Raw genomic sequence first — 24,817 nt, 5'->3', positions numbered from 1 at the left:
AAACTCTGTACAAGGTAGAGTTGATCATAGCTAGTACATAGTGGACACCTATAATTGATGCTACATTATTGCTCCAGCAAGGTTCTATTTCACCTAATCACCAGCATTCTGACACCCAATCCTCCCACCAACCAGCTGGTGGAGTACTACTCAAGCAAAAATAGCAAAAAAGGCAGCTAGTGGGAAACGAGAAAATGGCCTATAAATTGGGATGCAGTTGCCATGATGCTGCACACCGCTCGGACGCAGATACACAAATACCATACTAGAAACAAACACACGCCCCGATCTCTCTCTCTCTCTCTCTCTCTCTCTTGCAGCAGCCAAGAAAAATGGCGCCGGTGAAGGTGTTCGGGCCGGCGGCGTTTGCTAACGTGGCCCGGGTGCTAGTGTGCCTGGAGGAGGTCGGCGCCGACTACGAGGTCGTCGACATAGATTTCATGGCCCTGGAGCACAAGAGCCCCGAGCACCTCACCAGAAACGTAACCTCCCCGACTACTCGAATCCTCTAAACCCTTTTCCTTGATTTTTGCCATTCCATCAACTGATTTCCGTGCTGGTGTTTTAATTTCTTGCAGCCGTTCGGGCAAATCCCTGCTTTCCAGGATGGCGATCTGATCCTCTTCGGTATGATAGGTCTTCCCTTTTACAGTTAACTTTGTGATTGTCATAACACAAATGACTTACCGGCATCTTAATGGGACCGAGTAGTAAAGTGAATGCACTAGCCTTCAAATTTGTTTCCGGTGGATGCTTGCTGAGGTTATTTGCAGATCAGCAGGGCCTGAAGTCTTGTTAAAAAAAAAGGACCTGAAGTGAAGTCACATGAAAAATTAACCATTGCGGTCCTCAGAATATTACTACAATTTTGGGCCATGAACTTGTTAATTTTGGGGTATCAGTACGTACTGTTCATGATCCTAATCAACAGTAGTATGTACCATCTTTGGAGATGCAATCAAGTTTTTTTCTCTGACGGCTCGAGTTGCGATCAAGTTCGGTGAACATAGTTAAGATCAAGGACAGTCATTTTTTTTTCCGTCAAGGGTGTTTTCATCCTTCCATACTATTAATATTAGTTCTCGGATATTTAGAGCTTTAGACGTTACGTGTACACCGGCGCCCTATTCTGTAGCCTAAACCCAGAGGGATACATCTGCTCAACTTATTGCTAATAAAAGAACATTGGGCAGACTCATTCGCCGATGATGCACTGGCAGTAGCATCGCCCACCTGCCAAGCCTATGTCCCGGTCTAGGAAAACTAGTATATATCATATATGCCCCAGTTACGTCGTGTTCATATTAATTAATACACAGATGACTAGTTTGAATTCATGAAAAAAAGGAGTACTAGTTTTAACACAAACAAGAAATAAGCTAAACAAAAGGATCTAACATAGCATTCATCTTATATAGCCCAGAGATTGTGTTTGAATGCCGATGGTGGCACTGCAGAACATGTCCATCATCGGCAATACGAGTATGCCCTGACCCTCTACACCAAGTTCCATAGCGCTCGCTCCACCGAGGTTTTTGGAAACGGTGGTGAGAGTGCATCTTTTTAAGGATAAAGCGAGAAGTACACCTTTTTTTTAGCAAACAAGAAGTGCATCTATGTCTTGCTCTTTGCAAGCGGGATGGGAGGCGTCGCTCATGAGAAAGGGTAAAGGGGACGCAGTCAGCGTGGCCCATCAACACAGATACAATTTTTTTTCTTCTTTTTGGATATTTTATGTTCATTTTATTAGTTCTCGATAAACTGTTTGAAAAGTAATATGATTTTTTGTATTTTTTAAAAATGTTCCTTAATTTTAATCAAATGATGATGTTGTTTTAAAAGGAGTTCAAGTATTTTTACAAAAGTGCAACATGTGTTTCAAAAAAAAAGTTTGTCATGTATTAAAGAAAAAATGTCTGTCACACATTAAAACAAATTAATCCTGTATTGAAAATTGTTCATCATGTATTTTGAAAATATTCATCTAATTATAGAAATGTCAAGCATCTAAAAGAATGTTTATGTAATTGTAATTGGTGTTCTCGTGTTTTAAATAAATGGTTGTGTATCTTGAAAAAAATGTCGACATATTATAGAATAAATATTTTTCAAATAGGAAAATAAAAATAAACATAAAAAGGGAAATAAAGTAAAGTGACAGAAAAATAAAAATGGAAAAGAACAGAAAACACAAAAAATAATAACCAAAGAGTATTAAAAAAGGAAAAAGGCAAAAGGCAAAAGAGAAGCAAAGAAAAAGGCAGTAGAAAAATCACACTGCAAAACCGGACCAATGCAGTAGAAAAATCGGGAAAACTAGTGTACTAGGCAAGCCGAGGTACTACACGCCTCTAGGCGAGGGCTCGTTTGTACCTCGCAATAAGTGAGGTATAGCTTTTGCATGGTGGCAATGTCTAGTGATAGTGATGGACTAATACATACAACTCAAACATGTTTAGGTTTGGGCCTGATGGTATGTATTGTTTCTACCATGTGAGGTAATTTACTAACAAAACAACACACATGAGGTTGTTTTTACAAAAAAAAGTGAGATGAAGATATTGTCCTTTTTACCAAAAGGTAAATTCTAATCCCCACCATTGATCTGCATAGAAAGTTGTAGACTATTCTAAAGGGGTGGACCGAAGTAAAGCTCATCCAGAATATCCTCTCAATTTCTCAAACATTGATTTTTTCGTATTTCCAGAGTCACGCGCAATTTCAAAGTACGTGATCCACAAGTACAAGATGAATGAAGCCAATCTGATGAGGGAAGGTAACCTGAAAGAAGCCACAATGGTGGACATATGAACCGAGGTCGAGGCACACACCTACAACCCAGCCCTCTCGCCGGTCGTGTATGAGTGCCTCTTTAACCCGCTCTTGCAAGGCATACCCACCAACCAAAAGGTGGTGGATGAAAGCCTGGAGAAGCTGAAAAAGGTGCTGGAGATATACGAGGAGCATTTGTCCAAACACAAGTACTTGGCGGGGGATTTCATTAGTTTTGCGGATCTCAACCATTTCCCCTACACTTTCTATTTCATGGCAACTCCTCACGCAGTCCTATTCGACTCATACCCACACGTGAAGGCGTGGTGGGAGAGCCTCGTGGCAAGGCCGTCGATCAAGAAGCTTGGCGCAAGCATGGCTGCACTTACGACATGATTTGCAGGGCAGATTTCACATTATGGGATCACATCACTGATTTGTATGGTGTTCTTATTCATGGTATTGGAAGTCAATAAGCTTGTATCCCTAGAATTGCATGAGTGTGTATTTTTTGTGTGCTTGCCTATGTGTTATATGTTGGATTTATTTAAATGGAACAATGCTTTCAGATTTGTTGCATGTCACGTCTTAAATCAGAAGTTAGTATGTTTGTCCGAGAGCACATGTAAGCATGTTTTCTAATTTTTGTTTTAATTTTTTATTCCTTTTGCCACTTACTTCCATAAACTTATCAACTATGTGGCAAAATATCGGAATTCAAGCTAAACCATTAACACGGAGACTACATCCCAAGAAGGAAAAACCATTTTCTGTTGAAGAAGGATCAACCCCTTTCCCAAATAAAGCAAGAAAGGATGAAATTAAGTGAAAAGATGAAAGACCAAGGAACATCTAGCTGCTCAACCAAAAGATGTCTCTGAAGCTACATAAAGAGAGCCTTTCATGGGTATGTGTAATAACCAAGAGATTATGGGTAACGTGCATCCTAGTTCTCCCTCCATGTTTATCCAACCGTTATCTGGCATTGGGTCCTCCTGTTGGGCCGTGTGCTATTGGGCTTGGTTAGTGGTAAGGGTGGGTGGCTCCATTGGCTGATAGGCGTACAACGTTTACTCCACTAGGTAAAAGCATGTAGTGCCTTCATCCTATGCGATGAATTGTGTGCCGCATCGCTATTTTTACCCATCCCACGCCAACCCGCCGAGTACGGAGCAAGAGGCAACTAAGAGGAACATTACCCATCCAATCCCATGCCCACACACCATCGTACGGAGCAAGAGCATAACACACGCTTTTACCTAGTGAGTTAAAAGGGACCACCCACCCCCCTAGTCAGCAACCGCCCTTTTTACATTTTCTTGGTGATTTATGTGTACATGATGTGTTCTACTGCCTCTTTTGTAATCCTTGTTTTGCAGAGCATGGCAATGCCATTTGCTTTGCTGGAGATTTCTTACGTGTGTGAGATTGCTGAGGATGGATGCTAGCCAGAATAGAGATTGAGTTCCCTGGGGATGGCGTCTCTCCCTCGCTGAAGAGAAAACAATTCTGGAGCATTGCCTGGCAAGTTAACCTCCATGCGTACGACCAGGCTGCCTTGCAGGCCATCAGGTTTTTGTAGGGTTTGTATGGCTTTGTGGTGAAGGATTATAACTATGGTTTTATGCTGCTGTATAAGAAGTCCGCGCGGTCAGCTGTCGCTATGGCGAAATCTGCCATGCATTATGCAGGCCCCTTGGAGAGAGCGGTTGATTCCCCGTGGCTATAATCCGGGCATCAAGGCGTTGACCAGCGTCCTGACCTTGCACTGTGATACCCACGAAAATTGGAAATAGGCAAAATCAGGTGGGTCCATGTGGGGCCTGCGGCGCTAATCCACAAGACGAGGGGATGGCGTGGATTCGAGCTGTGCGTCTAACCAGTTAGGAATAGCCATATTTGAGATTATGTGTTTCTCTATTTACTAGCAAGAGGCCCATGCGTTGCATGGAACATTAAGATGCATTTATACGAGCTGTTTATCTCGTGGGAGACGAAGATAAACGAGGGAAGTCCTTAATTATCTGCAAATGTGGAGAGGGGTGCGGATATCTTTTTGCAAAATTGTCATAGTTTGCTTTCTATCCGTAGATATAGATCAGATGGTCCATATTGCAGGATGATAGGCACACCATCATCACCAACTCGGTTTTTTATAAGAGTAGAGATCTTGAACATGATGCATTGGGCGTCGCTCTGTTATTGTCGTCAAATGAAGATGCCTGGCTGTTCTTTTTTGCCTACACTTGCACATCGACCCATATGAATTAACGCATGCCCAACCCCTATAAGTAAACGCCCTTTCCCTTTTGACCTTTTTCACCAAGCCTTTGTCCCAAACTTTTCGCACTAGCAGTCTGTGCTTGTGATTCAAAGTGAGATGTCTAGCTCTTTGATATCATGACTAAGCATAGCTTTCTCATTTTCCAGTTCCCTCTCTGATATCTCATTTTCAGATTCCCACTTCAACATTTCATTTTTCAATTCTCCCTTGGCTTTCTCAAACTCTGCTTTCTTCCCAGCTTTCTTCTTTTCAAGATCTAATTGCTTGCATTTCTCTTCACGTGAATGCATTTTGGTGCGTCTTGTCGCAATATTGACAAAAAACTGGTTCAGGAAATGTTCTAGAACCCTCTTAAAACTGGTGGGGGAATAAATACTGAAATGGCTAGCCCAAACTCTCGATTGTCGCAATATCACACTCTTATTGTCGCAAACAGCCCGGATTTTGCACCGGGGGAGTCCCCGGCTGTGCTGGCCCATGAAGTAGCAGCCGCGCACGAGCTGTGAAAAAAACCAAAAATTGTGATGCGCTCAACAGGAATCAAACTCACGACCACTAGCTCACGGAGGCATGTAGCCAAGGGAGCTTCCGAGTGCATCTGGATTTTTTTAATTCAGAATAAAATTTTGACAAATTGCAATCTTCTTTCTGAAAAATGTGAACAATGTTTTAATTTGTGAATCAAGTTAAAATACGGGAAAGATTTTTTTAGTTTTTGAAGAACTTTTAAAAACAAGAACATATTTTAAATTTGTGAACAAAATTCGGAAGCAGGAACAATTTTTGAAAAACCAAAATAACTTTAAAATTCCCAAACATTTTTTGAATTCATGAACATATTGGAATTTGTGAAAAATATTTGCAAGAGGGAACACTTTTTGAAATTCCACAACATTTTATCAAAAACATGAAAAAATGTTCCAGTTTCCAAAAACGTGAACATTTTATGTAAAATGATTTTTCTGAAAATGCACTTCTCCCATGACATTCCCGAACATTATCAATGAGGTTGTTTTTCAGGGGATTGCCAATCAGGATCGGTGCTTTGCCACATACTACCTCAAGCGGCAGCACACCGAAGCTGTAGACATCAGAGTCTCTAGTAACCTTGCCGGTCTGCTGGAATGATGGGTCCATGTAGCCTTGTGTTCCAAAAATGTTATTTGTTGAGCGCGAGGTTGCGGCACAGGTAAGTTGTGTCGCCAAACCGAAGTCACACAGTTTAGCATTGAAGTCCATATCCAGCATCACATTAGCTGGCTTGATGTCCCTATGCAGGATGGTTTTCATACATTGATTATGGAGGTAATCAAGACCCGAGGCTATTCCAACCAGTATGTTGTACCTGAAACATGAAGCATGCATTCTATGTCAGATAAGTAATTTCGAGGTGGTATACTCGTGGTTCTTTTGATGAATGAAAAAAAAAGGGTAATTGAAAGATTTTCTTCGTGTTTAACTACCTTTGGCGCCAATCTAGAAATATACCTGAACTCCGATACACATTGGCTCCATGACCGTAAAGCCGATCCTCAAGGTTGTGATCATCCACTAATTCGTCGACAAGCGAGAGATTCTTCCTTTCATCACACCAACCCACAAGACGTATGATGCCGCGATGGTTGAGTGGGCTCATTATATCAATCTCTTTATAAAAGGTAGCCTTTGCTTCATCTGACATAGTATATGTAATCTTTTCTATGGCCACAAACACTTCTTTACCTTGCATAATAATTTCACCTTTATGGACAACGCCAAAGGCACCCCGTCCAAGCTCTCGTGTGTCTGCAAAGCTACTGGTTGCAAACACCAATTCCTGGTAAGTGAAGCTTCGACTATGCCCTACGAAAACAGAAAAGACAATATATATTCATATGTAACAGGTAGCTCTTCGCTGGAAATCTATGAAAGGCAAACAGTGTGCAAAAGATGCAAAAGTGAAAAGGGAGATGTGATGTGATGTACTGCCTATCTTAAACAGAACATAAGAGTGATTGAGGAAGGAATGGACAAAGGACATGCACCGTTTATCTTGGGCTTGCCCTGGAAAATCGTGCGGAAGAATCTCGTGAACCCACCACTTGGTGGTGGTGGTGGCGGCGGTAGTGGTGGACGCCGACGTGGTGTTGAAGATCCAATGTAAGATGGTGTTGGAGAAGGTGGTGGAGATGGAGTTGAAGGTGGAGTTGTTGTTACAGGTTGAACAACATTTGAAGTAGTAGCAGGTGGTGGTGATGGTTCTTGTTCATAATAAGTAACAGTTTCCATAAATTTTTCAGTCTTGTCAAGTTCATGTATGATATCCCCTATACTTGGCCTTTTGTGTCTATCTGTCTCCATGCAGCTCAATGCAATCTTAGTGCATATTTTCACTTGTTGGCATTGTGCTTCTAGTGGCTCCGGAGAACTCCATGTTTCTTTCAACCTTTTTCTCCAATTTTCGTGTACCTATGCATTCAAAGTGTAACGCTAGAATTACAACATACAAATGTAGTGCATATCTGGTTCAAACTAAACATTATCCTTTTGTATAATCGTAGAGATAGCTTCCTTATTTGATCAAGAAACTATTGGTGCTGCATTTCAACATATCTGGTGCAGCCGCTAGGCCCTGTAATTATCTTGGCCATTACAACACCCAAGCTGAATATGTCACACTTCTCTAAGACCATGCTTTCAGTTATGTATTCCGGTGGCATGTATTCACTGCATATAGCAACATAAGTGTTATAGATATTCATTAAAAATGAGTTCATTTGTGGAAGGCATTTACTAACAGGGTTCCCACATGACTTTGTGTTGTCCCTATTTTTTTCTTCGACGTAGAACTTGGACAAACCATACTCTGCAAGTTTCGGGACCATGTTCTCATCTAGAAGTATATTTTCTGGTTTTAGGTCCAGATGGTAAAATGGTTTTTTCTAATCCTTCATGAAGGTATTTTAATCCTTCGCAAGTCCCTTTGATAATTTTATAGCGTGTTTGCCAATCAAGTCCATAACATTCATCTGCAGATTTTTTATACAAAGAGGCTATGGGTGCATGGCCGAGTCCACCACCATTGAGTGTTTCTACAAGTTCTGTCGGGCAGTGGTGGCAGTGTTTGGACCGCAATACCTGAGAACACCGAATGCGGAAGACACTGCTCGGATCCTAGCACAGAATGCAGCAAGAGGATTTCCTGGGATGCTTGGAAGCATCGACTGCATGCATTGGAAATGGAAGAACTGCCCACTTGCTTGGCAGGGGATGTACAAAGGCGCCAAAAGCGGTTGCAGTGTGGTACTTAAGGCGGTGGACACACAGGACCTCTGAATTTGGCACTCCTTCTTTGGTATGCCAGGAACTCAATGACATCAACGTGCTGCAGTGCTCCCCTGTCTTTGCCAAGCTTATTGAAGGTCATTCTCCTCCGGTGAACTTCGAGGTCAATGGGCGGCACTACAACAAGGGGTACTACCTAGCTGATGGCATCTATCCGAGATGGTCTACATTTGTGAAGACTAACTCAAACGCTGTGCCAGGAGGCAAGAAGTCCCACTTTGCCAAGGCGCAGGAGGCTTGCCGGAAGGATGTTGAGCGGGCATTGGTGTGCTCCAATCTCGATTTGCTGTTGTCCGGTACCCTGCTCAGACCTGGTATAAAGATCAAATGTGGGAGATCATGACTTGCTGTGTCATTTTGCACAACATGATCATCGAGAGCGAGCAAGAAGAGCCAGTGTTTGACACTGAACCATACTACAGGCAGGGTCCTCTAGCCGACATTGATCACCTTCTACCGGCAACCTGGACTACCTACCTCAGTATGCATCAGGAGATCCGAGACCTACAGGTGCATCATCAACTGCAGCAGGATCTGGTGGAGCACCTATGGAGGCTCAAGGGCGACGCCGGGCGCGACGTGTGATGAAATATGAGTTTATATTTGTTGAACTATATAATTTGTATTGAACTATTTGTTGTTGAACTATGTGATAAAAAAATATTTATGTTGGTAATTGAACGCCGAGCCACGACGAACCACGCCGAATATGGGCCTTTTATTCGCCGATGAAGATGTATGAATTGCACGATGTATTGATTCGGTGCAATGTGCACGGTATATATAAGTACAAGGTGGGGCCTCTACAAACTAAAGAGGTGGGCCTAGTCAATATACATGCACAAATAACATACTCAACACCCCCCGCAGTCGAAGCGGCACCGCGGCTGACGCAAAGACTGGACCGGAACTCCTCAAAAGACGCCGTAGGCAAGCCTTGGTCATGATATCTGCAAATTGTTGGGAAGTAGGGACGTGTAAAACACGAATATGGCCAATCAGGATCGGTGCTTTGCTACATACTACCTCAAGCAGCAGCACACCGAAGCTGTAGACATCAGAGTCTCTAGTAACCTTGCTGGTCTGTTTGAATGATGGGTCTGTAGACATCAGAGTCTCTAGTAACCTTGCCGGTCTGCTGAAAATGCGAACATGTTTTAAATTTCTGGATATCTCTTAAAAAATAAAACTAAACTTGAAAAAAACAGAAATGAACCAAAATAAAAAAAGAAAGAAAAAAAATTAGGATGTACCCTCCAAAACATTATGCAAATAATAATAATCTATATCTATACTTACTAATAAAGTATGAATTGCTGCCCGTTCACTGTCAACATTTTTACGAAGAATCAACCTGCAGTACATCTTTAAGTGAAAAAAATGAAACAATTTTCTGGTTTTATAGAAAACCCCAACCTGCGGGTAAGTAACCTAGTTCACTTTTAAGTGACAAAACGGATCGTTATTTTTACAAAAAACCCCCTATAATTTCTTATTATTAACCCGCAGTTCATTTTTAAGTACAAAACGTGCTTTTTTAAAATATTCATATTTTTACGGCCTATCTCTAATTTTAACATGTTATATATGAAATTTGATTAGAAAAATATGTAGAATCTGAATATGATGTTATTTTACCTATTAACTATTTTTAAAATTCTATTTAGAGTGAAACCTTAATCAATAGCGCGTGATCCGTCTTTTGTTCATACGAGCGCCGATCTTGATTTCAAATGAACACCTCGACAAAGAAAAATTGGAGATGAAAGAAACCATCGATAACCACGCATGCACGCCTTGGCAAACTTAGCAAGGGAAAAATACTCTCATCTTATGTGTTAAGAGAGACGACTTAGGATTGACCACATTCAGATAGTGGCATGCACGCATAACAGATGCAACGTTTGGTTAACACTAACAGGGAGATAACTTCAATGATGAACTTTGTCATTGTACATACTACATAGAGCTTCACTGTATGAGCGCCGCCCCATTGAGCATCTTCACCTGCCTGTGTCTAGACTCACACCACAACATGCGATGAGGCCAAGCTTACTAACTAGGACAACACAATTCGGATAGTTGGACGATCACTACGTCTTGTTTCAACACAGTGGATCCCGATCAACAACATTCCTTTAATTTCCTCATCATACTTGCCCCTCAGCCGTTTGTCAGCTGCATCGAGAATTGCACTTCTCCCATGACATTCCTGAACATTCTCAATGAGGCTGTTTCTCAGGGGATTGCCAATCAGGATCGGTGCTACGCCACATACTACCTCAAGCAGCAGCACACCGAAACTGTAGGCATCAGAATGTGTAGTAACGTTGCCGTACTGCTCGAATGATGGGTCCATGTAGCCTTGTGTTCCAATAAGGTTATTTGTTGAGCGTGAGGTTGCGGCATGGGTAAGTTGTGTCACCAAACCGAAGTCACACAGTTTAGGATTGAAGTCCCTATCCAGCATCACATTAGCTGGCTTGTCTCCCTATGCAGGATGGTTCTCGGACAATTATTATGGAGATATCCAGCATCACATTAGCTGGCTATTCCAAGCAATATGTTGTACCTGAAACACGAAGAGTGCATTCTATGCCAGGTAAGTAATTTGAAGGTTGAAAAAACAGAGTTTCTGTTGATGACTGAAAAAAGGTAATCTGAGCATCATGTTCGTGTTTAACTACCTTTGGCGCCAATCAAGAACTAAACCACCATGGTTGTAAAGCTGTGCCTGAAGGTTGCAATTCTGCACTAGTTCATAGACAAGCAAGAGATTGTCCTTTTCGTCGCACGAACCCACAAGACGTATAATGTTGCGATGGTTCAGCGGGCTCATAATCTCAACCTCGTTCTTAAAGGCAGCCCTAGCTTCATCTGACACAACAAGTATTGTCTTTATAGCCACGTCCACCTCTTTGTCTTGCACCATCACTGCACCTTTATAGACAACACCAAAGGCACCCTGTCCAAGCCTTCGCGTGTCTGCGAAGTCACGGGTTGCATCCGCCAATTCCTGGTAAGTGAACCATCCACTATGCCCTGTAGAACAGAAAAAAGCAATATATATTCATATGCAACGGGTAGCTCTCTCTGGAAATCTATGAGAGGCAAGCAAATCTGTGCAGAAGATGCAAAAGTGAGAAGGTAGATGTGATGCGATGTACTGCCTATCTCAAACAGAATATAAGAGTGACTGAGGAAGGAAATGGACAAAGGACATGCACCTTTCATCTTGGGTTTGCGCTGGATGAACATGCGGAAGAATTTCATCAGGCCACCACTTGGCGGTGGTGGTGTCGGCGGTGGCAGCATGACAGAACTAGTCACTGGAGGTGGACGCCAGCGAGGTGTTGAAGATCCAATGTAAGATGCTATTGGGATAGGTAGTGGGGATGGCTTTGAAGGTCCAGCTAATGCTACAGGTTAAACAACATTTGAATTGGAAGGTGGTGGTGACAGTTCTTGTTCATAGTAAGAAGTAACCTTCTCCATAATTTTTTCAGTCTGGTTAAGTTCATGTATGATGTCCACTATACTTGGCCTTTTGTGCCTATCCGTCTCCATACAGCTCAGTGCAATCTCACTACATCTTTTCACTTGTTGACATTGTGCTTCTAGTGGCTCAGGAGAACTCCATGTTGTCTGTAACCTTTTTCTCCAATTTCCTTGTACCTATGTCATCAAAGTGTTTCGCTAGAATTACAACATACAAATGTAGGGGATATCATAATATTGTTCAAAATAAACATGATCCTTCTGTCCAGTATAAGAGATAGCTTTCTTACTTGATCAAGAAGCTCATCATGGCCATTATGCCCTGCAATTATCTTGGTCATTGCAACACCCAAGCTGAATATGTCTAACTTATTTGAGACTAAATTTCCAAATAAGTATTCCGGTGGCATGTATCCACTGCACATGGAAACATAAATATTACAAATAGAGTTTATTCATTAGAAATGAGTTCATTCACAGGAGGCATTTACTTACACAGTTCCTGCAATAGTACTTGTGTGACCCTAGTTTGTTCTTCGCCAAAAAAGCTTGGACAAACCAATATCTGCCAGTTTAGGGACCATGTTTTTATCTAGAAGTATATTGTCTGGTTTTAGGTCCAAGTGGTAAAATGGTTTTTCGAATCCTTCATGGAGGTATTTTAAACCTTCACAGGCCCCTTTGATAATTTTGTAACGTGTTTGCCAATCAAGTCCATTACATTCATCTGCAAATTTGTTGTACAACGAGATTGTCAATTGTATCCAGAAATAGATGACATTTTTCTTGGCATGATTAATAAGCACTCCCTCCATCCCATAATATAGGATCTTTATTACGGACGCGGATTTGGTGAACATGGGTGCGCGCGCACCCTTTATGAATAGTAAATTTAAAAAAATGCTAGAAAAAATCAAAAAAATCTGAACTTATTTTTGTAATATACATAGTCAACCGGTATACTCGCATATGAAGTTTCACGAAGAAATCACATCCATGGTAATCTGGGCAAAAATGACAAAATCGAAGCTAATTGAAGTTATATTAAAAACACTGTTTAATGAATAGTATGGTCGCATTTGTATTTTCTTCACTAAGAATACCATGGGTGTCAAGACATCATGAAACTTCACACATGAGTAGAATGATCGACTAAGTTTCATACCGCGAAATTTCAGAATTTTTTTATTTTTTCTAGTATTTTTTATGAATTTACTATTCATGTGGGTGCGTGCGCACCCATGTTCACCTTTGTATTTTCGCTTTATTACATCCAATATACTCACAAATTGGATGTAATAAGGTCTTATATTATGGAACAGAAGGAATATTATGTAGTATAGTTGAAGTGGAGCATCCTTGTTACCAGAAAGATGCCTTTGAAGGCTCCCCTTGGGCATATACTCGAAGCAAAGTGCTTTATATAATTTCACCAAAAACAATTTTGCCATTGAAGTCCATATGCTCACGTCGTGTTTCATAGCAGTAGCCAACCAACTGTATAGTGTTTGGATGGTTTAGCATCATAAGGTTAGAAAACCCATGTATGAATTGCTCATCGTCAATTGTTTGCATGTTATTATTGAGCAGCTTCACAGCAATCTCTCGTCCGTCGTGCACACCCTGCTCAAGATGTACAGCACACAACATCATATGTCAAGCAGAAAAATGGATGTATCAAGCTTTGTTTGCTGGTTTCGTGACACACATTTTTGGTACAAAATGAAGTGTCCTGAATAAATCTTACCTTGTACACTTTTCCATATGCACCATGACCAAGTAATCGCTCCTTGGAGAAATTATTCGTAATTTTTTCTAATAATGTCAGTGTTAGATTTTTTGGCTCCATGGCTTGGCAGTTTGACCTTTCGGCAGTGGCAGTGTCTCTGCTGGTACAAATTGAATCCTTATGCACGACCAACTTATGACATGATGAACCAAGATATAAAGATGAACTATTTAACCCAGATAGCCATTGATATGGGTTGACCGAGCACCAAGGAGCGTATGAAATAAGATAGCCATAGAATAATTTTGGATCCAGTGAGAGATCATCAGATGTGTTAAGCTAGCCGCATCAGAAGTTCAGAACCTGCCGCAATCTAGGTAGCTAGTAGTAAACATAGCATGTTTGGGGGGGGGGGGGGGGGGGGGGGGGGGGGGGCACACCGGAGAGAAGAGAACCTAGCACTACTAACCTGGAGCTGGTGCTGGTGCTGGTGCTTGAGCCGGGAAAATGAAAGCCTGCCTCCTGCTCCTGTGCTCCATCGTCGCCACCAGGAGAAGCCATTGTTAGACTTGCTTTCCAGCGAGAGGTGGGAGAAATGAAGACGGGTCGTCGCTGTGTGATGGATCCATCAGGCCGGCCATATCAATCAGTTCCTTATTTTATTTTTGGTGTGTCTAGAACTCAGTCGACTGAGACTTAACGAAGTCTTAGTCGAGTGACGTCAGCATGTCTTTTTTTGCTACAAGCGGCACGGCTAGATGCTACAAACGGCGACGAAAAATGTTGCGATGGTATTGCAAGCAACAACAACAAATGCTACAACCGTTCTAACTAAAATGCTACTACCGTCAATGAAGGATGTTGCAACTGGTGAGATGACGTGCTACAACCGAGGAGGGATGACATGCTTCAACCAACAAAACAAATGTTGCAACCAGTATGAAAAAATGTTGCATACGGTCAAAAAAATGTTGCATGGTCGACTGAGACTTCATTAAATCTCAGTCGACTGATTTTTAGCAGGCCTGTTTTATTTTATTGATTACGCGCTTGCGCCCACATGGTTGTAATGCAGTATATTTGTCAAAGAGTTTGGTGGACAGCTACATTTCTTTTTCTTTTCTTTTTATTGTGTACCGAAGCAAAATGAATGACACATCTCTTTAGGCTAAAAAATTACTCATCTCTTTCAAGTCTCCCCAAACACGTTCAGAAAATGGTCAATTAGCAAGCTGGCAGGTACATAAAACAGAGAAGACACGATCGATGCACTAGCAACAATTCTGCTGCGAAACTACTTAGCAAACGACACACACATGGAGACGACACTGCATCCAACGGTTGTGCTACAGTTTATCCTCTGCATGGATGGTTTGATTGACAGTATCGTCCCAAAATCGGCTATGCAGCGCCATCTGCGTAGCAGCACTCATTCTGCTGTCCACGCACAGAAGATACAACGACTATAAATATTGGTAAAAAGGTAATTACACTTTGACGAACATTGGCTGCAATTAATAAAATAAATAAAATGCAAGGATATCACTGACCAACACTAGCACCCAAAAAATTGCACGGTCATTTTTTTTAACAGAACTATATAGCTTTGGAGCCGAGGGCATTCCTCCTCCGTTACAAGTGTAACAGCAGAAGACATGTGGTGTTGATTAAGCAGCAGCAAAGGGAAATAATTTCCCCTAACAGTGAACTAGCAAATACTACATATTAATAATCTGCGCTTTTTTGGGGAAGTCATTTTGGCTCCCGGGAGCATTTTCTCCTGGATGAACAGTACCTAAAAAGTGGTTAAATATTTTCGAAAAATTCTGATTTTTTTATGGATGTTCGTGTTAGTGTCGCAAGCATGCTCGAGAATTTTCATGCGAAACGGGGCAGTAGTGTTTCGTCGGTGAAAAACACAAATTTGAGGTGACATTTTGGGGTAACATTTTGTGTTCAATTTTTTTTTTTGCACAGACCAAAATGTTTAACCTTTTTGCCTAAAATTTTTGAAGGTAGCATTTGAATGTGACTATGAATAGATAGAAATTTTGTTGGGATTTTTTTAACATTTCAAAAATCATTTTTCACACGTGCTCCTGGGAGCCAGATTGGATTTCCGGGTTTATTTGCCCTTAGTTCATTCACTAATCAGTTGTGCACTTATTTTTTGGCACCACTCAGTTTTGCCCCTCTTCTGGCAAATCGCTGCTCACTTGTGCCCCTTTGTGCGGTTTTCATACAGCCAAAGGGCTTTGACCTTGTCTCTTGATCCAATATACCCCTGAGTTACTGGGAGATGCCCCCCCCCCCCCCCCCCCCCCCCCCCCACCCCCATATGTAGCTACTAGTAAAGACCCAACCTGGTAAAAGAAAAAAGAAAACACTAGATAAATAAACAATCGATCCCCTTCTTTTCCTCCTAATCCCCTTTGTCCTCCGGCCCGGCTAGCACGGCCAGCTCGTCCGCCAGACGGCAGCTCGTTGCCTCTCGCTGCGTGGTTGGTTTTTGGATCTAGAGGTAAATGATGACCCATACATCGTCTATTCATCTTGCATTACTTGGTAGGTAACGGAAAGTTTCCTCTTTTCTGGATGGATTAACTGTAGATTTCTTTTATCAGATCAATTTGTTGGACTCTATAGATTATGATGACTTTTGCATAGCATACCAAGTCTTGATATCCCTTCTTTTAGTTCATATTAGGTATGCAGATGCCTAGTTGTCATACTTTGTTGTTTGGCTAGGCAACTAACGCACAAGTTGGTCTTGTTTGTACGTATATCTTTATCTTTACCTATTAATAAAAAGAATTGGGCTTCTGCCTGTACGTCATAAAAACTACCCTTGAAGTTGGCAATAATTACTCACCAATGCCACCCGTAAGTGGCAAAAACGATTCGGTTTTAATTTCAAATATCGCCACCGGGTTCTGTTATTATAAGTTGATACGGTATATGAACACCAATGGGTGAGTAGCACGATGGTTGAGGCTACGAAGCTCCACACCGGGTACCATTGTTCGATCCCTTGTTCTCCCAGCTTTTTCTCTTTCTGTTTACCTATCTTATGCGCAGTAATGGGCCAGCCCATGTGCGGGGCGTGGCGCCCCTGTTTTGTATTTCTTTTTTTTAATTTTTTATTGCTGTTTTGGTTCTTTTCTCTCAAAATTAACTTCGGATTCGTGGCGCCCCCTGTTTTTTATTTTTTTTCCTTTTTTATTTCTGTTTTGTTTTTATCTCAAAATTAATTTCGGATTTCCAAAATATCAAACAGTTGCGAGTTTTCAAAAAAAAGTTAGAAAATGATAAACTGTTTGTGAATTCAAAAAATATTCGGAAAATCATAAAATGTTCATGACTTAAAAATTTGCTCACATATTATAAACAAATCATGATTTCAAATGGATTTTCATGGAAACCTGTATAACTTGATATACTTTGTGAATTTGATTCATACTTTTTTATATCTACCACACCTGTATAACTTGATATTTTTTCCCATTGCAACGGACGGGCATTTCCAAAAATTTTTGTTAAATCAAAAAAACTTCGTCAAATTCAATAACTATTCCACCCAATTTCTAGAAAAAGTTCATCGATTCTAGAAATGTTTGCCAGTTCAGGAAAATTGCTTAAAAATGTTCACAATTTTTAAAAAATGTTTGTAAATAGCAAAAATGTTCTTGATTGTAGAAAATGTTCAGAAATTTGTAATAGTATGTTGTTTGCGATTTCAAATATGTGCATGAGTTTAACAAACTGTTCATAATTTTAAAAAATGTTCATGATTTCGCGAAATTGAGAGAGAGATATTGTATCTCGGTGATGCAACGAAATGTGATCATGACCATTGGATTTTTTTTCTCCCGTTGCAATGCACGGGCCCTTTTGCTAGTGTGTACTAATGGTTGTGAATAAAGTAGAAAGACTTCATAGAAGATAAGAAGTCTTGATACTCAAATCCAATTTTTTTAGACTGTGTTTTTGTCATCTATGACCCATTCAACAAAACTTGAGTCACCTTGTGTGTGGCGTTCTTGCCCAATTGTCATTTTGTATTCGAAAACTGCCTGGCAACTTCATATAGTACTCCCTCCGCCTCAAAACTAACTTTGTACTAAATTAGCACCACTTATTTTGAGACGGAGTGAGCATATTTTAACTTGTATCCCTTGAAGACATAACCAACCAGTGGCTAAACTATTAAGATTCTCAAAAGGATCCTGTGCAGAAAGACGATTGCTAGCTTATCTTGGAATTAACAGTAGGTAGCAGGCGCAACAAATAATGAATTGGACTGTACACGACAGACAAAACATTTACGCCTAGCATGAACCAGCTTCATCGCAACACAAATCTTATTTCTAGCTCCACCAGCAGTCTATACTATAGCCAAGGCAACCTTTCGGTACCTAGCAAGAGCTTCTCTAATTAAGCAAGAAATTAGCCAGCAAGAGAGGGTGAGAGCGCACCGCAAGAGCATGCCGTGAGCAGTGCTTCAGGCCGCCGTGCCATCTCTTGGTAACCTGCTCAGCGACGAGTGGGGCGTGGACAAGACCGTGAAGGACAGGCTGTGTAATCTCAAGGTCCAGGTGATGAGGATGCGCACTTTCCTTTGGGAGATGCCTCCGGCTTGCAGCGGACCTACAGCTCCACGCGACAAGGTCAGGGTGCTGTTACAAGCCATCGAGACACGCCTCTACTCCTTCATGCTGCGCATGGAGTTGACCAAGGGCACCCTTCTTGCTACTATGAGCAAAAAGATTATTAACTATGTAGTACTTTCATCGTCCGAAAAAACTTATCCCTATTAGTGCTAGATACATCCATGGTGCTAGATAATTTATTTTAAAGACAAATTTGAAACAACCTTTTTCGAGCGGAGGGAGTATCAAATTAAGATTCAGAAGATGCGTGACCCGCATGACCACTATCGCCGCGAGACATCACTGAAAAGCACTTCCACACGGAAAGTGGGCCCTTTTGCCATAGCCGGGGCAGTTGATGATACAGAATAAAATAAAACACTACATAGCGGTCGAGGGTATTAATTTTACAAGTGCATTTTACTGGACATGAGTGTTTTCCGGCTCCAAACGAAACCTGTGGGTGGAGACGTGTATATTTTAAGGGTGTATCTTAAAGAGAAATGGTAATCCAAACAGTGCCTTACAAGGTTGGCTGAATTAGGATGTAAACAACGACGACAACATGATTTATTGAATCGCGAGATCAACAATTACATAATCACACATGTTTCATGAACGCACACCCAATATTGGGTCAATCAAATTGTTGAGCAAGAAGATCACACGCATATATATCATATGGTTTACAATACCTAACAAACTTCGTCATTGTACATACTATATAGTGCTCCATTGCAGGAGGGCTGCCCCTTCGTGTATCTTCACCTGCATTTGTCAAGACATCACAACATGTGATGCGGTCAAGCTGACTAAATTGGACAACACAATTCTGATAGTTGGGCGGTCACCACGTCTTGTTTCGACACAGTGGAGCCCGATCAACAACGCTCCTTTAATTTCCTCATCATACTCGCCCCTCAGCCGTTGGTGAGCTGCATCGAGAATTGCATTTCTCCCACGACATTCCCGGACATTCTCGATGAGGCTGTTTTTCAAGGGATTGCCAATCAGGATCGGCGCCACGCCACATAGTACCTCAAGCAACAGCACACCGAAGCTGTAGACATCAGATTCTTTAGTAACCTGGCCGTTCTGCTGGTATAATGGGTCCATGTAGCCTAGTGTTCCAATAATGTTATTTGTTGAGCGTGAGGTTGCGGCACGTGTAAGTTGTGTCACCAAACCGAAGTCACACAGTTTAGCAGTGAAGTCCATATCCAGCATCACATTAGCTGGCTTGATGTCCCTGTGGAGGACGGTTCTTGAACAATTATTATGGAGATATTCAAGACCCGAGGCTATTCCAACCAATATGTTGTACCTGAAACACGAACAATGCATTCTATGCCAGGTAAGTAATTTGAAGGTTGTAAAATACGAGTTTCTTTTGATGTCTGAAAAAAAGGTAATCTGAGCATCATGTTCATGTTTAACTACCTTTGGCGCCAATCAAGAACTAAATCTGTACCACCATGGTTGTAAAGCCGAGCTTCAAGGTTGCGATTCTCCACTAGTTCGTAGACAAGCAAGAGGTTGTTCTTTTCGTTGCACCAACCCACAAGATGTATAATGTTGCGATGGTTCAGCGGGCTCATAATTTCAACCTCGTTCTTAAAGGCCTTCCTCGTTTCATCTGACACATCACTTGTATTCTTTTTTATAGCCACCTCCACTTGTGTGCCTTCTATCATCACTGCACCTTTATAGACAATGCCAAATGCACCCTGTCCAAGCTTTCTTGTGTCCTTGAAGGTAAGTGTTGCAGTCGCCAATTCCCGGTAAGTGAACTCTCGAACATGCCCTATGAAAAAAAGCATTATGTATATCGTACTATTGTACTCCTCTATTTTAGTGATCTGAACCATCTTATATTAGTTTACAGAGAGAGTACACGATATCTATTATTATATATAATTCACCGAGAGGGTCATGCGAACCTGTTTCATGCTTGCTCTTTAGCTTGACCACCAGAGCTGCTAAACAAGCCAAGAGAATTAGACCAACTACAGATCCCACCACGCCAGCTGTCCAAGAACCTGCGCAAGGGAGAGTTATGAGGACATCTACCACAAACAGCGTAGACAGGACTTCATGTAGAGTATGTTCTTAACAAAATTGAACCGTATTGGGCATAGTTTTAATACTTCGTCCATTCCAAAATATAAGGTGTATTCTATTTCAATTCATGATTTTTAGAAACGGCAAAGTTTATAAAAAGTATCAATGTACGAAATAAATGAATTTCGAAGATATATTTGATGATAGATCTAATGTACCTAATTTGGCATTGTAGACACCAATATTCCATCTATTAAATTTAATCAATCATACAAAAATATTTATATAAAACGGAGGGAGTATCCGGTTATTTTTATTTCCAATAACCAACTTTCAATCGGCAAAAAATGTTCATTTTCCCTGCATTTGATATTTACTTAGAAAAGAGCATTCCCTTTTGCCAAAATGTTTCTTGTCCCAAAAATTCTCTGTTTCCACAAACAAAATGTTCCTTTTCACTAAAAATATTAATAAACATTTATTGTTAAAATATTTCAAGTATAAGAAGTATTACATCATGTCACAGTGCCCCAAATTTCTGCTTTATTCTAATTTTTTTTAATATGTCTGATGCATTGATGCAAATCTTGGTATTCTAATTAGGACTCCTGATCACGATTGACTTTTTGATGTCTGAACATATGTATGTCAAATATGTGTGGTATATTATATATGATTGTCCTTATTTTTCCATTTCTCATTATTTAAGGAAAAAAATGTTAAAGTAGGCTTAGCTTCTTTATAGCTCCGCCATAACTTTTCATACGATCTGGCCAAGCCATCCTAAATGGCATAACCTGCTATTTAAAACTTTGCTATATACTCCTTCTCTTCCACAATAGCATGTATATATACATCACATAGAAGTATAGAACCTGCATACCTTTGCTGGGGCCGCTGGACTGAGTAGCTGGTCTGCTTGCTTGGTCTACGGACTGCGAGGTAGGAGCACCGCCGAACGGCACAACCACGAAGCTGGTGTTGCCGTACCTAACAGAACAGCTATAGCTCCTACGCTTACCATCTACTGCCATGGAAGTCCAGTCCTTCGACGCATTGGCCGTCAGCACGTCCAGGCACTGCTTGCACTGGTCCGGCGGCAGGTCCCACGTGCACTGAACCAACGTGTATGGATCCGTCGACGATGCCGCGAATCGCTGCGACGAGGCCACTGCGGCCCCTATCGACTCGTTCAAGTTTCTGACTACGTCATCACGGTACCGCATCGGCTCCCAGATGGCTCTTGGACCATTCAGCGCGTAGATTTCACCTGCACGGACGGAAGCACACAGTTTTTTATGGTCATGGAATTCTTTTTTTGTGTGGGAATTATGATCATGGAATTCGTGCATATTTTACACCTAATTGATCTTATCTCAAAGAGCTAGCTACTTGTTTTGGTATGTAACAATCGATGCAGAGGACCGGAATATAACCTCCATTTCGTCGGGAAAAAAAAGGCACTTGTTCTATTTTACAGGTGAAATTCATCCAGATTTTACCTATTTCAGCTTTGCCAAAGAAGTTGGTGTCGGAGTAGCGGACGAGGCACGGGTCGAACCAGGCGAGCACGGTGGTGCTCCCGGGGCAGCGGTTCGGCAGACCGTTAGCGTTGCTTCTAGCAGCGGCCGCGAGGCAGTCACCGCAGTCAGAGCGCGAGTAGTCAGCGGAGCACATTGCCAGCCCGTAAACGGTGCCCGAGCCCTCCCCGACCGTGTCGTTGATGAAACCACCGTTCTTGAAGATAGTCTTCTCTGGGAGAGAAGCAAGGAATTGGTTCAGGTTGGCAGGGTAGGCACTGTTAGAGGTGTAGTTGCCGGACGTTGAACAGTCCATGGCTTGAGGCAGGTGTGAGCTCAAGGCTGCATCGGAGGTTGTGTGTAATGCAGCCAGCAGATGGAAGCAAAGGAACAAGAGTGGAGAAAATAAGGGTCGTTGGAGTGCCATGGCTCTCTGTAAGCTAGCTGGCTTGTTGCTTGGTTTGCTGTTGTGGAGGAAGAAGGCACATGCATGGGTTTATATACACGAGACACCGGTCGAGCTAGACCCGTTCTACAAGGCCACCTAACTCCATGTTCATTAATTACTGTTTACAGAGACGACTTCAGTTGACAATACATACAAGTGGAGGCTAAACATATGAAGTGCTTCTTTTTCGATAAAGGCCGCTTTTATTATCTCAAAATGTAGCATCAAAGTGATACTAATCATTAAGAGTATCACCTGGCCTCTGCATAACTAGGATGCACACAGCCAAACACCAGTAATCTGATAAACAAAAAGATAAAATACCGACATTTCGGCAACAGTAGAGTCCATAGACTGACACTATGCCTATGTGGAAAGAGATGGTGGACCGAGTCGGAGATTATGCTGCCATCCATGTTGGGTAAAAACCTCCGTAGCCACCTGCTCCAACAACATACACACCGCCTTGAATAGCGGTTGGTACTCCGCTCGTTGTAGCGTACACCACGTACGAAACAAGTGCGTACAACGGAAAATAACCTGCAAAGGAGAAACAGTTTTGTCATTAAAAACAACATCATTTCTACATAGCTAAAGCGACCATAGTAAGGCATACGCTCCCACCCTTATTAGCGTTTTGTGCCTATCTGAAACACCGTCCAGCCAATGACCAAAAATATTGACAACACTTGTGGGCGGATACAAATTTGACGCTATTTGGATGGTTGACTACGTAGAACGCGCAAACTTACAGTGAAAAAAGAGGTGTTTAATTGTCTCGTCATGAGTACAAAAACAACACTTCTTACTTCCCGACCAGTTGCGTTGTGCGAGGTTGTCTTTTGTTAGCACAACTCCCCTACGGAGATACCACATGAATATTTTGACTTTAAGTGGTACCTTCACTTTCCAAATTTTTTTTTATTACTCACCGGTACCTCAGAATGCGTGAGGGCATGATACATAGAGTCTACTGTGAAAGACCCCGATGTAGTAAGGTTCCAGTGAAACACATCACGACCTTGTGTCAGGATAATCGAATCCAGACGGGACAATAGATTATTCCATGACATAAGTCGGGTGCCAATCAAATCCTGCCTGAACGAAATATTTGGCGGGGATGAGCTGAGCACTTGCGCAATAGTATTATTCTTATCGCGTGCAATGTTGTATAAGGCTGGGTATTGTTCTTGAAGGCTAGCATTGCCTAGCCAGATGTCTTCCCAAAAAGAATCTCCGACCCGTCCTTTATCGCGAAAGACCCAAAGCGAAAGAGATGTTTCTTTGTCGCCATTAGGCCGGCCCAAAAGTGTGAGTCTCCAGGTTTCCAATATACCTGAGACACTGCCTTTTGGCCTATATACTTATTGCGCAGCATGGTTTGCCAAACACCATCCTCAGTAAGAAGTTTGAACAACCATTTACTAAGTAGGGCCTCATTCTTGACCTGCAGGTCATGAATACCGAGGCCGCCCTATTCTTTCGGCCTACAAACCACACTCCATTTGGCCAACCTATATTTTTTCTTTTCACCATCTCCTTGCCAAAAGAACCTGGACCTAAAATAATCCAATCTTTGCAAGACCCCTTTTGGGAGCTGGAAGAACGAAAGCATATAGAGAACCATATTTGTGAGGACAGAGTTTTATTAAAACCAATCGTCCTCCAACCGAGAGCAACTTGCCTTCCCAGCTGCTCAAGCGTTTCTCTAGTCGCTCCTCTACATGCTTCCACTCCGCAATGGTGAGACACCGATAATGAATTGGTATTCCCAAATATTTAATTGGGAATTGTCCATGTGCACAACCAAAAAGGTCAGCATACTCGGCCGCTGCCTCAACGGCTTCTCCAAAGCAGAACAATTCACTTTTATGGAAGTTAATCTTAAGACCCGACATTTGCTCAAACGCTGACAGCAAAAGTTTCAGGTTTCTAGCCTTGTCTAGGTCATGTTCCATAAAGAGAATTGTGTCATCGGCATATTGTAGAATAGAGAGACCGCCATCCACTAGATGTGGCACTACTCATGTAATCTGTCCGTCCTTCTTGGCGTGCTCAATCAGAATAGCCAACATGTTAGCCACAATGTTAAATAACATTGGGGATATTGCATCACCCTGTCGTGGTCCTTTTTTTGTCTGAAAGTAATGGCCGACATCATCATTGACTTTGATGGCCACACTACCTCCAGTTACAAAATTTTGGATCCACTTGCACCATTTATCGGAGAAGCCTTTCATCCTTAGGGCCTGTTGGAGGAAAGACCATTTGATCTTGTCATAGGCTTTTTCGAAGTCTATTTTGAATACTACTCCACTCATGTTTTTCGGTGCATCTCATGGACGGTCTCATGCAGGATTACTACGCCATCGAGTATGTTCCTTCCTTGCATGAAAGCTGTTTGAGATGGCCGGACAACATGGTCAGCTACCGAGTTTAATCTATTCGTCGCCACTTTGGTGAAAATCTTGAAGCTGACATTAAGGAGGCATATGGGTCGGAAATGTTGAATCCGTTCAGCCTCCTTAATCT

The 24,817-nt window shown here is 41.8% G+C and overlaps 2 protein-coding genes and 1 pseudogene across 2 annotated transcripts; 1 reads left to right on the top strand and 2 right to left on the bottom strand.

Annotated features, from left to right (window-relative positions):
* The first annotated feature begins 215 nt into the window (after nucleotides 1–215).
* On the top strand, nucleotides 216–3,344 carry LOC109764512 (probable glutathione S-transferase GSTF1). Its single transcript, XM_020323314.3, is given in 3 exon segments — nucleotides 216–482; nucleotides 579–627; nucleotides 2,708–3,344. Coding segments are annotated over 3 exon segments (660 nt in total). The 5' UTR covers nucleotides 216–332; the 3' UTR covers nucleotides 3,169–3,344.
* A 1,798-nt stretch (nucleotides 3,345–5,142) lies between these two features.
* On the bottom strand, nucleotides 5,143–13,727 carry LOC109764519 (uncharacterized; annotated as a pseudogene).
* A 5,073-nt stretch (nucleotides 13,728–18,800) lies between these two features.
* On the bottom strand, nucleotides 18,801–22,317 carry LOC109764513 (cysteine-rich receptor-like protein kinase 25). The gene is made up of 5 exons (XM_045233497.2): nucleotides 21,820–22,317; nucleotides 21,201–21,587; nucleotides 20,197–20,295; nucleotides 19,697–20,060; nucleotides 18,801–19,580 (listed from the first exon to the last, which is right to left on the bottom strand). The coding sequence occupies exons 1-5, from the start codon at nucleotides 22,262–22,264 to the stop codon at nucleotides 19,034–19,036; spliced, it is 1,842 nt and encodes a 613-aa protein (XP_045089432.1). The 5' UTR covers nucleotides 22,265–22,317; the 3' UTR covers nucleotides 18,801–19,033.
* Nucleotides 22,318–24,817: the final 2,500 nt, after the last annotated feature.

This window comes from Aegilops tauschii, chromosome 2 (assembly GCF_002575655.3).
Source record: "Aegilops tauschii subsp. strangulata cultivar AL8/78 chromosome 2, Aet v6.0, whole genome shotgun sequence".
NCBI lineage: Eukaryota > Viridiplantae > Streptophyta > Magnoliopsida > Poales > Poaceae > Aegilops > Aegilops tauschii.
This window is presented reverse-complemented; position numbering and strand designations above follow the sequence as displayed.

What these genes read in the sequence shown, in the direction of transcription:
- LOC109764513 (XM_045233497.2), bottom strand. Translation starts at nt 22,264, where the DNA reads ATGGCACTCCAACGACCCTTATTTTCTCCACTCTTGTTCCTTTGCTTC. An exon ending in GTCCAGCGGCCCCAGCAAAG is followed by an intron (nt 20,296 to 21,200) that starts GTATGCAGGTTC and finishes TCCCTTGCGCAG; the next exon opens with GTTCTTGGACAGCTGGCGTG. An exon ending in AAAGAGCAAGCATGAAACAG is followed by an intron (nt 20,061 to 20,196) that starts GTTCGCATGACC and finishes TTTTTTTCATAG; the next exon opens with GGCATGTTCGAGAGTTCACT.